Source organism: Phyllobates terribilis, unplaced genomic scaffold (genome assembly GCF_046119375.1).
Source record: "Phyllobates terribilis strain yellow unplaced genomic scaffold, ASM4611937v1 Scaffold_9__5_contigs__length_417890890, whole genome shotgun sequence".
Taxonomy (NCBI): Eukaryota; Metazoa; Chordata; class Amphibia; order Anura; family Dendrobatidae; genus Phyllobates; species Phyllobates terribilis.
In genome coordinates, this window is record NW_027362769.1 from 369,694,355 (window position 1) to 369,712,157 (window position 17,803).

Here is a 17,803-nt window from a genome sequence, read left to right on the forward strand (position 1 = left end):
GGCGTACCTGTAGACTTGGAAAAAGAGTTAAGTACCACAGGTTTGAGGAGAGATACATGGAAGGAGTTAGGGATCCGTAAGTTGGCCGGGAGTTTTAATTTATAGGCCACCGGGTTGATCTGACTGATGACCTCCAGAGGACCGATGAACCGAGGCCCTAACTTGTAAGAAGGTATCTTGAGTCGGACATATTTAGATGAGAGCCAGACTTTATCTCCAGGACGAAATTGTGGAGGATCCAGGCGTTTTTTGTCAGCGTGTCTTTTCATCCGTTCGGACGACTGAAGGAGTGCGGATCGGGTACTCTCCCAAATGGAGGAAAATTTGCTAACGAGAGATTCCGCAGCCGGGTTGTCCACAGAGGTGGAGACAGGAAAAGGAATCCGAGGATGCTGACCGAAGACTACAAAAAACGGGGATTTGGAGGAGGATTCGCTCTCGTGATTGTTATAGGAGAACTCGGCCCATGGTAGGAGATCCACCCAGTCAGAATGATGGGCATTAACGAAGTGCCGGAGGTAACTGGTCAGGTTCTGATTGATCCGCTCCACTTGACCATTGGACTGTGGGTGGTAAGCGGAAGAGAAGTCCAGGGTGACGTCTAGCAGTTTACAAGTGGCTCTCCAGAAACGTGAGGTGAACTGTACCCCACGATCCGACACGATGTGGAGGGGCAGGCCATGAAGACGGAAGATGTGGCGGATAAAGTCTTTAGCCAGCTCGGGTGCAGACGGGAGACCAGGCAGGGGAATAAAGTGAGCCATCTTGGAAAAGCGGTCAGCGACCACCCAAATGACCGTACAACCGGCAGAGACGGGGATATCAGTTATGAAGTCCATAGCAATATGCTGCCAGGGGGCAGCAGGCACAGGAAGCGGAAGAAGGCGACCGGCTGGCAGGTGTCTCGGGATTTTGTTGCGGGCGCAGGACACACAGGCAGAAACAAAGTCTATTACGTCCTTGTGCAGGGTAGGCCACCAGTAGTGCCGGGCAATAAGCTGGAGGGTCTTTTTCTGACCGGCGTGGCCAGCTAGTTTAGACGAGTGACCCCAGTGTAGGATCTTCTCCCGATCAGGTACTGATACGAACGTCTTACCGGGAGGGAGACGATTTAGGCTCACGGGAGCCACCTGCATTACTCTGGCGGGATCGATGATATGTTTAGGTTCCTCCTCGAGATCGGACACCAGAAAGGATCGGGACAAGGCATCTGCTTTGACGTTTTTGTCAGCCGGGCGAAAATGAAGAACAAAATCAAAGCGAGCAAAAAACAAGGACCACCGGGCTTGGCGCGGGTTAAGTCTCTGGGCATGCTGGAGGTAAGCCAAGTTCTTGTGGTCAGTGTAAATTATTACCGGGTGAAGAGCCCCCTCGAGTAGGTAACGCCACTCCTCCAATGCCAGTTTGATGGCCAATAACTCTCGGTCTCCTATGGAATAGTTGCGCTCAGAAGAGGAGAAGAGTTTGGAGAAGAAGCCACAAGTTACCATTCTCCCGGAAGATGATTTTTGAGTAAGTACCGCTCCGGCTCCAGAGGAGGAGGCGTCAACTTCCAGGAAGAACTGCTTGTTGCCGTCCGGGCGATGCAGCACCGGGGCGGAAGAGAAAGCCTGTTTTAGGGAAAGAAAGGCCTCCTCTGCTTCGGGCGGCCACTCTTTGGGATTAGTACCCTTACGGGTGAGCGCGGAAATTGGGGCAGTCCGGGAAGAGAAGTGTGGTATGAAGAGGCGGTAGTAGTTGGCGAAGCCCAGGAATCGCTGGATGGCCTTCAACCCCTCCGGTCGAGGCCATTTCTCGATGGCAGACAGTTTCTCTGGATCCATTCGTAGGCCGGTCTGAGAAATAATGTAGCCCAAAAACGGAAGCGAGGTCTGCTCAAAGAGGCACTTCTCGTATTTAGCGAAGAGGTGATTCTGCCTGAGCCTGAGCAGGACCTGACGAACGTCCCTCCGGTGAGTCTGGAGATCCGGAGAGAAGACCAAGAGGTCGTCCAGATACACCACTACGCAGGAGTAGAGAAGGTCCCGGAAGATGTCATTGACCAACTCTTGAAAGACGGCAGGAGCGTTACAGAGACCAAAGGGCATTACCAGATATTCATAGTGGCCGTCTCGGGTGTTGAATGCCGTCTTCCATTCATCCCCCTGACGGATACGAACCAGGTTGTACGCCCCACGGAGGTCCAGTTTGGTGAAGATTCTAGCCCCCCTCAGACGATCAAATAACTCTGGAATGAGCGGAAGGGGGTACTTATTCTTCACCGTGATCTGGTTAAGGCCTCTATAGTCTATACAGGGACGGAGAGAGCCGTCCTTCTTTTTGACGAAAAAGAAGCCTGCTCCCGCCGGGGAGGTAGATTTCCGGATGAATCCCCTGGCCAGATTCTCCTCAATATATTCGGACATCGACCGGGTCTCAGCAGCGGATAAAGGATAAATACGCCCACGGGGAGGAGTAGTACCAGGTAACAGGTCGATAGGGCAGTCGTATGGTCTATGAGGAGGTAGTGTCTCTGCTTCCTTTTTATTAAAGACATCAGCATAAGACCAATAAGGAATCGGAAGTCCAGGTAGATTAGCTGGGGTAGGAGAAGGACGGACGGGATGGACGGGAACCAGACAGGTCTTATGGCAGTCCTGTCCCCAGCGAAGGACTTCTCCGGTCTGCCAGTCAAGCACGGGTGCATGTCTCTGGAGCCAAGGTAGGCCTAGCAAGAGGGCGTGAGAGAGTCCAGGCAGAACATGAAAGGAGATACTCTCAGAATGCAGCATTCCCACCTGCAGAGTAATGGATTCGGTGATGAGTTGGATGGGGCGTGGTAAGAGGCCCCCATCCACGGCAGCAACAGACAAGGGTACAGCCAGAGGTTTGGTGGGGATGCGGTATTTCTCTACCAGGGACTGTGAAATAAGATTCCCGGCTGCTCCAGAGTCAAGTTGGGCTAGTTCGAAATAACGGTTCTCCCCGCAGACGATTGAGACTGACAGCAGCAGAGATGGAGAGGATTTATTCTTGTCTAGGTTGACCTCTCTGAGCGAACCTAGACACAGGCGTTTCCCGACCTCTCCGGGCAGGCACGGATCCGGTGCTCCTTACTGCCACAGTAGAAGCAGCTCCCCTCGGCACGGCGTAAGTCCTGACGGGTTTTGACCATCTTGGTCTGGTCGACCTGCATAGACTCAGGAGAGTGTACCTGGGTAGAGACGGAGGGAGTGACGGGTTTCTGAAAAGTAGGGCTAGACATGGTAACCTCCTCTCACGGGTGACCTCTTTGGCACGCTCCTGGAACCGTAGGTCAATCCGGGTGGCAAGAGTTATTAGGTCATCGAGAGTGGTAGGAATGTCCCGACCGGCAAGTTCATCTTTAATACGGCCGGACAGACCCTCCCAGAAGACGGATACCAGAGCGTCGTTATCCCAGGCCAGCTCCGAGGCAAGGGTACGGAACCGTATGGCATATTGGCCCACGGTGAGACTTCCCTGACGGAGGCGTAGCAGTGATGATGCGGATGAGGTCTTCCGTCCGGGTTCGTCGAAGACTTTCCGGAAAGCCGTGAGAAAAGCAGGCAAGTTGGACACCAGGGGGTCTCCTCTCTCCCATAGAGGATTTAGCCAGGCCAGGGCCTCCCCGGTGAGATGGGACATGATGAATGCAATTTTGGCCCGGTCGGAGTTAAACTGGTGGGACAATAGTTCAAAGTGCAGGGTGCACTGATTTATGAAGCCCCGAGCCTGGGCGGAGTCGCCTCCGAAGCGAGGAGGTGCAGAAAGCCGGGGTCCGGGGTAGGATACCATGGTATTAGTGGGCAGTGGAGCTGCCGGATTGCGAGACATGGCACTGGCGGAGGTTGCTGGTGGAGCAGTCAGAGTGTCCAGGCGAGTATTGACATTCCGCAGGTGACCCAGGATGGACTCCTGTTGGGACCTTTGACGGGACAGTTCATGACACAGGTCCGAGAGCGAGGGAACTTGGGTGCCACCGGGTTCCATGGCCCGAGCAAACTGTAACGGGTCTGGGAGGCGGCACCTCTGAGCTACTATACAAGGGGGCAGTCCTTGTAAGGGAGCGGGTGGCGACCAGGGAAGACGGGCAGGAGGTCACAGCAGGTGACCGGGACAGTCTCTGAGTGAACGGGCTGGAGGTCACGGCAAGTGACCGGGGCAGTCTCTGGATGAACGGGCTGATGGTCACGGCAAGTGACCGGGGCAGTCTCTGAATGAACGGGCAGATGGTCACGGCAAGTGACCGGGGCAGTCTCTGGATGAACGGGCAGATGGTCACGGCAAGTGACCGGGGCAGTCTCTGGATGAACAGGCAGATGGTCACGGCAAGTGACCGGGGCAGTCTCTGGATGAACGGGCAGATGGTCACGGCAAGTGACCGGGGCAGTCTCTAGGTAAAGGGTTGGTACGACCTGTGGCGGCTGATGATAGACGTGAGCTCCCAGGTGAGCAGGCGAGAGTCTCTGGATGAACGGGTGGTCACAGCATGTGACGGCGGAGCCTCCAGGAAGACCAACAGACAGGTAGCAGATGAGCGCTCCCAGGTGAGCGGGCAGAAGTCTCTGGACAGGCGGGTGGTCACAGCACGTGACGGCGAAGCCTCCAGGTAGGCTAGCAGACAGGCAGCAGATGAGCGCTCCCAGGTGAGCGAGCAGGAGTCACTGGACAGGCAGGTGGTCACAGCACGTGACGGCGGAGCCTCCAGGTAGACTAGCAGGCAGGTAGCTGGTGTGTGCTCCCAGGTGAGCGGGCAAGCTGGTCCATAGACAGACTGACAGGAGTTGGAAGGCAGACCGTCGGACCTCAGGCAAGCAGGCAGGTGGCTGATGTGCGCTCCCAGGTGAGCGGGCAGGCTGGTCCTTAGACAGACTGACAGGAGTAGTAAGGCAGACCGTCGGACCTCAGACTAGCAGGCAAGTAGCAGATAATCAGGCAGGAATCTGGCAGGTAACTGGCAGGTAACTGGCAACGGGACCTGAGGGCTGAAACAGAGTAGAACAGTGCAACAACATTGCTCGGGCACCTCCATTTTGGAGGAGGTGCCTTATATATGGTGAAGTCCTCCGGCCATTGGCCGGGGACTCCTTAGGACGGCGCGCGCGGCCCCTTTAAGAGGGAGGGAGAGCGCGCGCGCCCTAAGCACAGTGGCCGGGAAGGAGCGCGCGCTGCCAGCAGAGCGGGAGGAGGACGCCGGGCACGGAGCAGGGAGGTGAGGGGAACAGCGTCCCTGCCTGGCAGAGGGCAGGGACGCCGGCGCTACACTCTACATACCTCCTTAAGAAACTAATCTAATTTCCACCCCATCCAAGAACATTCAGAGGCCTTCAATACATTCGAAAAAAACGTCACTGACGACATCCGTCGACTTAATGACAAAAAATGTCTTAAATTCAGAAACAACCTTACCAAATCTGAAATAGCTGCCATGAAATGCCTACAACAAAATAATAATATCGTCATCCGCCCAGCAGACAAAGGGGGTGGTATAGTCATCTTAGACCATGAATACTACCACAAGGAGTCGCTGAGACTCCTGAGTGACCCAAGAACCTATAAAATCATCCCCCTTAACCCAACCAAAACCTACATACATGACCTAAAAACCCTAACAAAAAAAGGACTGGATGCAGGGTTCCTCAACAAAGACTAATACGATTATATTAATATTCCACATCCTAGACTAGCTGTATTCTACCACCTACCAAAAATCCACAAAGATCAAAAAAAATCCCCCGGGGAGACCAATTATCTCAGGAATACAATGCCTTACAGCAAACCTCTCCAGACTAGTGGACCACCATCTCCAGGACCTAGTACCCCTACTACCCTCCCACCTGAAGGACAGTAAACATGCCATCCAAATAAGAAACCCCGTGGCAAAACAACTACATCCTGGGAACACTAGACATAACCTCTTTATACACTAATATTCAACACAAAAAGGGATGCGAGGCCTCCCACCTTTTTTTGCAACAAAAAATGTCCATAGAGCGAAGCCTGTTCATCACAGAATGCATGGAATTCATCCTTACACACAATTATTTTTTATACGAGGGGAACTACTACTCCCAGCAATGGGGCACCGCCATGGGAACGAGGTTCGCACCCAGCTACGCTAACCTATACGTGGGAGAATGGGAGGCTCGTACCATCCACCCAGGAGGAGTCTTACACGCGAACCTTGTCCTGTGGCGGAGATTTATAGATGACATACTCTTCATATGGTCAGTGGACCAGCCCTCCCTTGCAAAATTCTTACAAGAAATAAACACTAACAACTTTTTCCTACAATTCACATCCACTACTAGCACCCAAGCAGTTAACTTCCTGGACCTAAACATTTATATTGAGGATAACCAAATCCGGACCCGTACGTACTGCAAACCCACAGATGCTAATGGATATATCCCACTGGACAGTTGCCACCTCCCAAACTGGCTACTCAACGTACCCCGTAGCCAATACATACGACTACACAGGAACTGCTCAAAAAACCCCGATTTTGAGAAAGAAGCTGACCAACTGACCAAGAAGTTCCTCGAGAAAGGGTACAATGCAAAATTCTTGAGTGAAACTGTAAACAGTGTGGCTAGAATACCACGAGAAAACCTTCTGAGCACATCCACCAATAACAAAAAATCCCTGCACGAAAAACACCACCTGAACATCCCGATCACTACACCGTACTGCTCAAATACTTACCTGTTTAGAAAAATTGTTGAGAAACACTGGCACATACTTAAGGACGATAAAACAATTGGGGAACAGATGACTGACAAACCACAATTCATATACAAAAAGGCACGAAATCTAGGGAGTATCATAGCCCCCACAACAAAAAACTTCCAAAACAACAGCCAACCACACACCCCCTTTAATCAAAAAATCAAGGGGTTCTTTCCATGCAAAAAATGTAAAATGTGCAAAACAATAACCACATGCAAACAAAGTACTGTCAGTCACGGACACGAGTCATACCCCATTATGGACTTTATAACGTGCACGACCACAGGAGTGATTTATAGCCTGATATGTCCATGCAAAAAAATGTACTTGGGGAGAACAAAACGGCCCATGAATGTCAGAATCAACGAGCATCTAAGGAACATAAAAAATAAATACACTGGACACCCGCTCTCCAAACATTTTATGGAGAAACACAATGGATCCATTAATGGAATCCAAGTTACAGGCATTCAAACTGTACCAAGACATTGGAGATCGGGCGACTTTATTAAAACAATGTCCAAAATAGAAAGTAAGTGGATCTTCCAATTAAACACCCTCAAACCGAGAGGGTTGAACAGTGAAATCGAACAGTTCACATTAAATGACTGACAGGTGCACGGATGATTGACAGGCACTTAGTAGGACCATACCCCCATAGGGTATATAAAGGCATCACACTGCTGGATAGGACTATCCCTGAGGAAGAAAGCTGTGACTTTCGAAACGCGTTGGAAATTGTCCTATCCCAGCCTAGCAAGCGCAAACAGGCCTCCGTACCTCGTGTGTCACGTGATATCACGTCACACAGGTCCTCGCCCGCTTTCTGCAGGAAGCGTGCACTCACCCTACCCGGTACTCGCGAACCAGCGGCAGTCACCGGGCGGGACTCCGCTCTCGCTCCGGCTACAGGAATCACCCACTCGCCTCCCAGGACTGTAAGCATATCTTGGACAGACGGCTCCCTATCAGACCGCTACCAATTGTAAGTACACCGCGCGCTGTGCTACCTCTCTGAGGCACCACAGCCAGACCTCCCACCGACCACCAATTATATGCACTTCCAGAACGGTGATTTAGCTCCGGACTCTGCACTTATCAGGGGCGACTGCCAAAACCCTAAGGGTTCCGCTACCTATCTCCGTGTTCTCCCTATACCAGGCACCCTGCCAGACCACAAGACCCTGTAGCACATCAAACTGTGCCACCAGGACCCTACCAGACCACTCACAGGTAACACTACCTCTATATAATTTAACTAGTTCCTCCCAAAGTCCGAATTTGCCCTAAAAAACCTTATTATACCTCTACAAGCAGGTACACCTGAAGTAGTACCCAAGACCCCTGGGGATACTCTTACAACAAAGATACCTGCCCCCTCTAACGGAACAAGCTAGACTCCACCCAGACACGCCACAGGTAAAACATCATCCAACCCTCCCACCTGTATACCCAGTTCCACTGGTATACTCAGCCTCACCTATACACCCTGTTATCCATCAAAGGCACAATCACTATTGAAGCAAGGTTGCTGAGCAGGTGAATCCCCTTTCACCAACCTAACAACCTTGGACCAGGACCCCTATCGCACCATATTATACAGGTACCAAGGTCACCACTATCTACCAGACCCCCCAAGCCACGGGTGAAACTAATCTCTGCTCTGTATTATAGAGTCCAACTCCAGAAATCCTAAGACGGAACACTCTGTCCACATCCACTATACTGACCAATCATACCAGGTAACTATTAAATCCTAATTCTATATAGACGGGTGCTCTCCATATGAGAATCTAAACAACCTAACCTCTGAACAAATCAACGACCCTCTCCTATCAAGACCTGAACCGCTATATCCCCTCAAAGCTAATCTCCCCCATATATGCACCCTAACTTGTGTACTGAACTTTTACTATTTATATCCTTTTAACATTTTATAAAATTTTATGATCCTAAATAAAGAACGACCTTTTTATCTTGAACTTTGAGTTAGTCTCACTACCTAAGCGCGAATTAATACAGTCTGTAATTTTCAACACCTACCCACTGACACTTAGTGGCTTGTGTCTCCTAATTCGCTGCTGATAGTGATCAGCCCACCAGCGCCTTCTTTTATATATTTATTTTAAATACCACCAAATTAATTAACCCGTATAACAATGAATAACCGTTGATTTAATAAATCAATAACACATATGGAAATAAGCAACGTTGCAATATCTTATCAGAGAGATCTGCTTCTTTCTCCTCTTGGATTGAACATTTCACTCTCATTTCATTGATAAAAAACGTAAAATCTGCTCTCGGTGAAGACAGATTTTCCGATTACTGAGATAGGAGATGACAGTTGGTGCTTTTAAAATTCTATGGAGGAGGGAGGAGCTAGCGGAATGCACCGACATTCTGCTGCAAGTTCGTCTGAAACGACAGTTACAGTTTAAAAAAGTTCAAAATATAACTCGTTTCAGGAGACCTTGCAGCGGAATGTCGGTGTTCCACTAGCTCCTCCCTCCTCCATAGAACGTTATGAGCACCAACTGTCGTCTCCTATCTCAGTAAAGGGAAAACCTGTCTTCACTGAAACACAATTTACAGATTTTACCCATGAAGGGAGATGAATGATCAGTCCCGGAGGAGAAAAGCAGATTTCTTTTGCCCTGACCCCGAGAATCAGTCACATGATGATCACTTTTATTGCACAATGAACGACATAAAAACTAAAACCAATGGCAGAATAATGGTTTTGTTTTTTTTTTTCACCATTTCACCGGACTTGGATTTTATATCTAGTACAAAGAGAATGGTGAAATAAAAAACTAAGACTTGTCTAACAAAAAAACCCAAAAAAACAAGCCCTCGTACTTCTATATCTAATGGGGGGGGGGAAAGGTTCTGGCTCTTGGATGAAGGGGGGGAAATAAAGGAAGTTATAAAAAAAATGGCTAAGGCAGGAAGGGGTTAATGCAAGGGCCAAATGGCATATGTCTATAACTACCAATCAGGAGACACATTTCATTTTTCAAAGTGTTTAAAAAAAATGAGAGCTGCGATCTGATTGGCTACTCCTTCTTTCCTTCACACTATGGTAACGACAGAGTCCAATCAAATCTCTGCTTTCAATTAAGTGGACAAATAAAAGCTAAACTCTCATTGGTTGCCGTGATTAACACTTTATTCTTCACTGAGTTACACACAATGGCGGCTGATAGCTGCGCTTACAAGGCGCCAGTTATGGAGTGTACTTCCTCGTTCAGGCCGCTAGGTGACGATGACGTGTTTACATCATAACTCCCATAATTCAATTCTGCCGCAAAAGTTTCCAAAATGGCGTCGTCACGTGGTGTCTCAGTTCGGTCACCTGACTATGACGTCATCAAGGTCCTTGCACCGCACGGAGAGTGGACGCCGCGGCCGCACGTGTAACCTTGACGGCAGCAGAGCAGGATGGTAAGAGACCGAGACGTGACCCAGCGAACGGCGGGTGTGGACCCTGCACTACAAATCCCAGCATGCCCCGCCGGTGTGCTGCTCGTTTGACGGCAGTGACGTGAAGGTGACATGGATGACTGTGCTCCTAGGTTTTCCTTTGATATAATTATATCTTTTTACCCAAAAGTCGATTATTATCAATAACAAATGTTATAGAATCCGTTATTTCCGTGTTACCGTAAACCAGTGCCGTGGGGGTTACTATGACCATGATGGTTACTTGACCAGGACAAGGGCTGCACCGCGTCACAAATAATCCGGCCACATAAACGTCAACATTAGTCACATATGACCACGACTCGCCCCGGGCCACCCCCGCGGGTCCCCCGAAAGCCATGACCTCACTGTTCACCCCCATAGAAGATGATGCGGCCTGTGATTGGCTGCTGCGGTCAGGTGACGTGAACACGACATCATCAGATAAACTTTTTTTTTAGCCTCCTTCCTGTCCTTTCAGGAAGAGTTTTCAGCAGTCTCATTACCATGAGAGTCAATGACAGGTAACACCTTAATACAGAAGTAATAGCACAGGATCCACCAATCACAAGCGACATCACTTATCACACGCTCATTAGATGCTTCAATACAGAAGATCAGGCCGGGCTCTGGTCATTGCAGCTAATGTTCATGTGTTTCCTGAAACAGGACTTAGACTCTTAAAAAAAAAAAAAAACCTGGGACCAATGTGGAAACTGAAGATTTCTTCTTTTTTTTTTTTTTTAATACAAATCGTGATATAGAAGAAAAAACATTGCAAAAACGTGTATAAAAAATACATTTAGCACTAAAACCTGATTTAAAGGGAACCTGTCATGTCCCCACATGTTAACCTGCAGATATAGGGTTAATAGTTTTTTTTATAATTCTGCTCGGCCGCCTTACTGAAAAATTTTACTTTATTCCTGCAAGGAGCTGTCAGTCCTAGAGGAGAGCGATAGAACGTGGTGAGCAGCGGCTGTACGCTCGCCCCGACACTTTGATTAACAGCTCGCAGTACATTGCATTTGTGCAGAGCGGTCCAGCCGGTCAGAGTGTTAGGGGGCGAGCGAGCGGGCCGGCCGGTCAGAGTGTCAGGGGGCGAGCGAGCGGGCCGGCCGGCCGGTCAGAGTGTCAGGGGGCGAGCGAGCGGGCCGGCCGGCCGGTCAGAGTGTCAGGGGGCGAGCGAGCGGGCCGGCCGGTCAGAGTGTCAGGGGGCGAGCGAGCGGGCCGGCCGGTGAGAGTGTCAGGGGGCGAGCGAGCGGGCCGGCCGGTCAGAGTGTCAGGGGGCGAGCGAGCGGGCCGGCCGGTCAGAGTGTCAGGGGGCGAGCGAGCGGGCCGGCCGGTCAGAGTGTCAGGGGGCGAGCGAGCGGGCCGGCCGGTCAGAGTGTCAGGGGGCGAGCGAGCGGGCCGGCCGGTCAGAGTGTCAGGGGGCGAGCGAGCGGGCCGGCCGGTCAGAGTGTCAGGGGGCGAGCGAGCGGGCCGGCCGGTCAGAGTGTCAGGGGGGCCGGCCGGTCAGAGTGTCAGGGGGGCCGGCCGGTCAGAGTGTCAGGGGGGCCGGCCGGTCAGAGTGTCAGGGGGGCCGGCCGGTCAGAGTGTCAGGGGGGCCGGCCGGTCAGAGTGTCAGGGGGGCCGGCCGGTCAGAGTGTCAGGGGGGCCGGCCGGTCAGAGTGTCAGGGGGGCCGGCCGGTCAGAGTGTCAGGGGGGCCGGCCGGTCAGAGTGTCAGGGGGGCCGGCCGGTCAGAGTGTCAGGGGGGCCGGCCGGTCAGAGTGTCAGGGGGGCCGGCCGGTCAGAGTGTCAGGGGGGCCGGCCGGTCAGAGTGTCAGGGGGGCCGGCCGGTCAGAGTGTCAGGGGGGCCGGCCGGTCAGAGTGTCAGGGGGCGAGCGAGCGGGCCGGCCGGTCAGAGTGTCAGGGGGCGAGCGAGCGGGCCGGCCGGTCAGAGTGTCAGGGGGCGAGCTTACAGGCGTTGCTCACAACTTTCTATCACTCTCCTCTACGACTGAAAGCCGGTGTGTCCTGGCAGGAACAAAGTTCATTTTCTCCTGCTAGTCACGCTTACAGTCAAGCGTCTGGGCAGCATTGTAATGCAATTTACCTGCACATTAACTCCATATCTGCAGGTAAATAGCGTTTGGAAACATGGCAGGTTCCTTTTAAACAAGTCATTTTCTGATGACTATTTCCCTTTAACCCCTAAGATGCTGCAGCCAATTGTGACAGCTGCATTTAAAAGGTTGGAAATGGGGTGGGGGAGTGTCCTTTGCTATGCCCATTGGCCGTCCTACAACATGATTATGGGGGCTAATGACGTTGTCATGGTAGCTAGGGGGGTACTAGCGATGTGCATCGATGTAGTCCAGTAATTTTGGGGATCCCCAGGGAGGAGGTGGACCAATAAAGAATCTGGGGGGGGGGGATATATACATATTTATATATAGAATATAGGATAAATATTATATTTTATTACTCCGGGCAGTTACACACGTGGCGATACCAGAAAGGGTAATAATTCTTTCTTTACTTTCTGGGAAAAGGTGGGGGGAGTGATGTAAACTTTTATATATTAAAAAATGTTTGTGTATGTGTATATATATGTAACTGTCCGGAGTAATAAAATATAATATTTTTCCCATATGGTGAGAACAGGAAATGATTGAAATATCAGAATTGCTGTTTTTTTTTGGTCACTAATTTAAAAAAATTTAATAAAAGAGATCAGAAAGTCATAAGGACCCCAAAATGGTAAAAAATAAAAATTGCAGCTTGAGTCGCAAAAAACAGCCCTAATCAGGCTCTATCCACCAAAAGATACATAAAGCTCCTGAAAAGAGAAGATGAAGATGAAAGCTGGAGCCGGCCCTACACTTATCCATGTGCGCTGTCTCCTCTATAGGCGAAGTACCTGGCACAGATCCTGGTGATGGGGGCGCAGGTGGTGGGCCGGGCATTTACAAGGGCCCTGCGGCAGGAGTTTGCTGGTGAGTGCTCAGTGTACAGTAGAGGTGATGGAGCTGTGTGCTGTATACTCGTCTTACATGGTCTCCCCCAAATGTCATCTCCCAGCAAGCAGAGCAGCCGCAGAGGCCAGAGGGGGCCGCGCAGGACAGGAGTCCGCAGCAGCCAGCAGCTTGTCAGGAATAAGCCTGCAGGAGGCGCAGCAGATCCTGAATGTCTCCAAACTGGAACCCGAAGAGATCCAGACGGTGAGAACGGCCCGGAGGGACCTCAGGACTCATTAGGGCTTTTTTATAGGTCACCTCATGTACATTTACTTGAAATATGGCATTTGGGAAAACTGCACAAATAGCAATTACTTAATACACTTTTTAAATTCTACCTATTCTGAAAGATGACCCACAGGGGGCACTAGACACTCCTTGCAGGTTACCATTAACACTTTACTGAGCATCTGATCTTGTCTCTCTCCTCTAGAAATACGACCATCTATTCAAAGTGAATGACAAGGCGGCGGGAGGGTCCTTCTACTTACAGTCAAAAGTGAGTTTTGTCCAGCGGCATTTATCACCTGGATGAAGCAGAGGTGCACGTGCTCCACCACTACACCCCTTGTGTATGGGATTGCCAATGAGAGCCAAGCACAACGCTCCGTTATTTCCTGCAGTCTCACAGACAATGAATGGAGCTGAGGTTGAGCATGTGAACCTCTGCTTCATCTGTACAGCGCGTTTCTCAGGATCCAAAGCCCCAATCTCAGCATCACTAGTGGTTCTTTGTTCATTGTCTCTCCTGTTTGCTGTGTGTGCCACCATGTATATTACGCTCTGTACACATGACTGTATTATGGATCCGTGCAGGAGCTGAGGCCATGGTGGGAAACCATCCCATCTTTAATTTAACCCCTTAACGACATTCGCCGTATATATACGACTGATATTCACATTGCATGTATGGAGCCGACTTACGCGCTGTGTGTGTGGAGCCGGCACCAAGGAGAAACTGCTGCTATCAAAGCTACCTGCAATCACAGCATTTTAACCTCTTAGAAGCCGCCGTCAATCGTCCATTTAAAAAAGGTTAGATATGAGAGGAGAGCGCCCACTCCCTGCGTGATGCAATTACAAGGTGGAAATAGCAGCCGAAGGCCAAAGTCCCCAAGTCATGTTTATTGCAAAGCGAAATACGTAACCCCAAAACCTACAGAATTCTTTTTTTTTTTTCAATTTCATGCTACTTTTTTTAGTACATTAAGTAGTAAAATGAATGGTGTAATCCAAAACTACAACTCATCCCACAAAATATAAACCTTCATACGGCTACGTCTGCAGAAAAATAAAAAATCTATGGCTCTTGGAAGAAGAGGAGGAGAAGATAAAAGCAACAAATGGGTGCATCTCTGAAGTTAAGATACAGCTGACTGATCAGGACCCATTGAGCCTCATTTACAAAGCCAGATGTGCATTGATAAGCTTTAACCTTGAGGGGCCCTGCAGAGACCTTGAGTGCCTTTTGTTGACCACCTCTTTTACATTTTTAGGAAGTTACACAAGGTCCAATATCTAACTGTCATTTTGGCCCGTGTGCTAAGGGGACTGTTGTCGAACCAATCTGGCCTCATCCGTTTTGCAGATAGGAAACTGTTAGTTCCAATTGCGCCAAATGTTGCGAGTCCCCTCGACATTTGCACAGAGTTGCACACAGTTGCAGTCACGCCCAAAATTTGCAGATGTGAATTCGGCCTTAGAAAGATTGTGGATATGCCCATGTTATGTATCGTGTATGTGGTGGAGCACCGACTCCTTGGCTGGTTCCTGCACAATATTCATGTGACGTCACCCTATTCTAATTTTTTTGTTATACTACTTTTTTTCAGGTCGTTCGAGCCAAAGAGAGACTGGACCAGGAATTACAGATCCAAAACAACACGACCGACTCGGGAGAGGAGTCCAAGACCACGTGACTGAGACCCTTCCAGATGCCTCCTGCCAATAGCCCCCTGCATGGCTCCAGGGGTGATTGTGACAACCTCTGTGACCACAAACAAGGTTATCCCCTCCGATAACACAAGACGGGGAAAGCCTTCATGTAATATATTGCTGAGATAATAAAGCTTTATATTTTTGTAGGTAATTGTGAGGAGTGGTGTACAGGATTGCACATGCTATGTACACAGTGGAGGCCGCCATGACAGTCCTATGTGGCTGAATGCTGTCCAGGTTCTCACTGACCAGGTAGCCGGGGTGTTGTCCCCATCCCAGCACTAATAATGTCACTAGTTACGGTCGAGCATTTTTACTGCTGATGCCCGAATGCCCAGGAAGATTACAATGGTTGAATCTGGGGCACTGGTTCCTCCCGGACGCCATGTTTTGTTCTGCCCAAGCCATGCGGGATTATTAACGGCCCTGATGATCATTTGTGCATCCAAATAAAAGAATCCCCTACCCACAGTAGTGCTTCACGGGATTTTGGTTTGTCATTAGTAGAATTTAGATTTAGAAAATAGCACCTCTCCTCTCTGTAGGCCGTATGTAGTATTGCTACCAGACAGCATAGCACATGGTTGGCCTAGGAAGCTGAGCTTTGAGATGTTGTTTGCCCTCTAGACCTGCTTTAAGTGTCTTTTTATATGGGGAATGGGCTCTAAAAATGGAACCACATTAAAAAGGAAAGATCACCCGGTTGGGAGTGTGGTTAAATAGAATGAGCATACTGACTTTAAACAGTCTCTAAACGACTCCATCATCTATTGTGAAAGTTTCCCTGTCTAATAATGCAAAGCCGACTCAAAATGTATGTTTTAGCATTATACAGCAATTTTGACAGGTATTTAAGTTACTATATTTTTCGGACCACAAGATGCACCTAGGTTTTAGAGGAGGAAAATAGAAAAAAAAATTAAGCAAAAAATGTGGTTATGATGCCCTGTTAAGGGGTGGGGGTCTGCTGCTGACACTGTTATATGGGTAATGTCCCCCAATTCTGTTAATATCCCACTTCCTGGTATATATGGCCCCCTCCTTCCTGTTATACGTGGCCCTCATCACCATCCTGGTATGCATAGCACCCCAATCCCCCATCCTGGTATGCATGGCCCCCCTCATCCCTCTTCCTGGTATGTATGGCAACCTTCATCCTGGTATGTATGGCCCCCCTTCCCTCACACCCATCCTGGTATGTATGGCACCTTCATCCCTTTTCCTGGTATGTATGGCACTCTTCATCCTTGTATGTATGGCCCCCCTCATCCTGGTATGTATGGCACCCCTCATCTTGTTATACATGCCCCCCCTCATCCTGGTATCTATGGCACCCCTTGATCCCCATCTTGGTATGCATGCCACCCCTCATCTTGGTATGCATGCCCCCCCCCCTCATCCTGGTATGCATGGCACCCCTTGATCCCCATCCTGGTGTGCTAGGCACCCCTCATCCTGGTGTGCTAGGCACCCCTCATCCTGGTGCGCATGCCCCCCCCTCATCCTGGTGCGCATGCCCCCCCTTCATCCTGGTGTGCATGCCCCCCCTTCATCCTGGTATGCATGCCCCCCCCCCCTCATCCTGTTATGCATGCCGCCCCCCCTCATCCTGGTATGCATGACACCCATAATCCCCCATCCTGATATGCATGCCCCCCCCCCGATCCCCATCCTGGTATGCATGGCACCCCCCTGATCCCCTTCCTGGTATGCTTGGCACTGCTCCATCCTGGTATGCTGGGCACCCCCCCTAATCCCCATCCTGGTATGCATGGTACCCCCCTGATCCCCATCCTGGTATGCTTGGCACCCCTCCATCCTGGTATTCTGGGCACCCCCCTGATCCCTCTTCCTGGTATGCTTGGCACCCCCTGATCCCCATCCTGGTATGCTTGGCACCCCCCTGATACCCATCCTGGTATGCTTGGCACCCCCCTGATACCCATCCTGGTATGCTTGGCACCCCCCTGATACCCATCCTGGTATGCTTGGCACCCCCCTGATACCCATCCTGGTATGCTTGGCACCCCCCTGATACCCATCCTGGTATACTTGGCAGTTGGCACCCCCCTGATCCCCATCCTGGTATGCTTGGCACCCCCCTGATCCCCATCCTGGTATGCTTGGCACCCCTCCATCCTGGTATTCTGGGCACCCCCCTAATCCCCATCCTGGTATGCTTGGCACCCCCCTGATCCCCATCCTGGTATGCTTGGCACCCCCCTGATCCCTCTTCCTGGTATGCTTGGCACCCCCTGATCCCCATCCTGGTATGCTTGGCACCCCCCTGATCCCCATCCTGGTATGCTTGGCACCCCCCTGATCCCCATCCTGGTATGCTTGGCACCCCCCTGATCCCCATCCTGGTATGCTTGGCACCCCTCCATCCTGGTATTCTGGGCACCCCCCTAATCCCCATCCTGGTATGCTTGGCACCCCCCTGATCCCCATCCTGGTATGCTTGGCACCCCCCTGATCCCTCTTCCTGGTATGCTTGGCACCCCCCTGATCCCTCTTCCTGGTATGCTTGGCACCCCCCTGATCCCCATCCTGGTATGCTTGGCACCCCCCTGATCCCCATCCTGGTATGCTTGGCACCCCCCTGATACCCATCCTGGTATACTTGGCAGTTGGCACCCCCCTGATCCCCATCCTGGTATACTTGGCACCC

General features: G+C 50.7%; 1 protein-coding gene across 2 annotated transcripts in view; it reads left to right on the top strand.

The window, feature by feature from the left end:
- Nucleotides 1–15,278, top strand: part of PAM16 (presequence translocase associated motor 16) — a 138,046-nt gene extending 122,768 nt beyond the window's left edge. The window contains exons 1-5 of one of the 2 annotated variants that reach the window (XM_073648245.1): nt 10,022–10,176; nt 13,089–13,173; nt 13,259–13,398; nt 13,628–13,693; nt 15,027–15,278. In XM_073648245.1, the coding sequence (XP_073504346.1) occupies nt 10,174–10,176; nt 13,089–13,173; nt 13,259–13,398; nt 13,628–13,693; nt 15,027–15,113 (381 nt within the window). In that variant the 5' untranslated portion in view covers nt 10,022–10,173 and the 3' untranslated portion in view covers nt 15,114–15,278. Of the gene's footprint in view, nt 1–10,021; nt 10,177–13,088; nt 13,174–13,258; nt 13,399–13,627; nt 13,694–15,026 lie in introns of those variants that run through there. The other variant, XM_073648246.1, reaches the window with a different exon arrangement.
- The last annotated feature ends 2,525 nt before the right edge of the window (nt 15,279–17,803 follow it).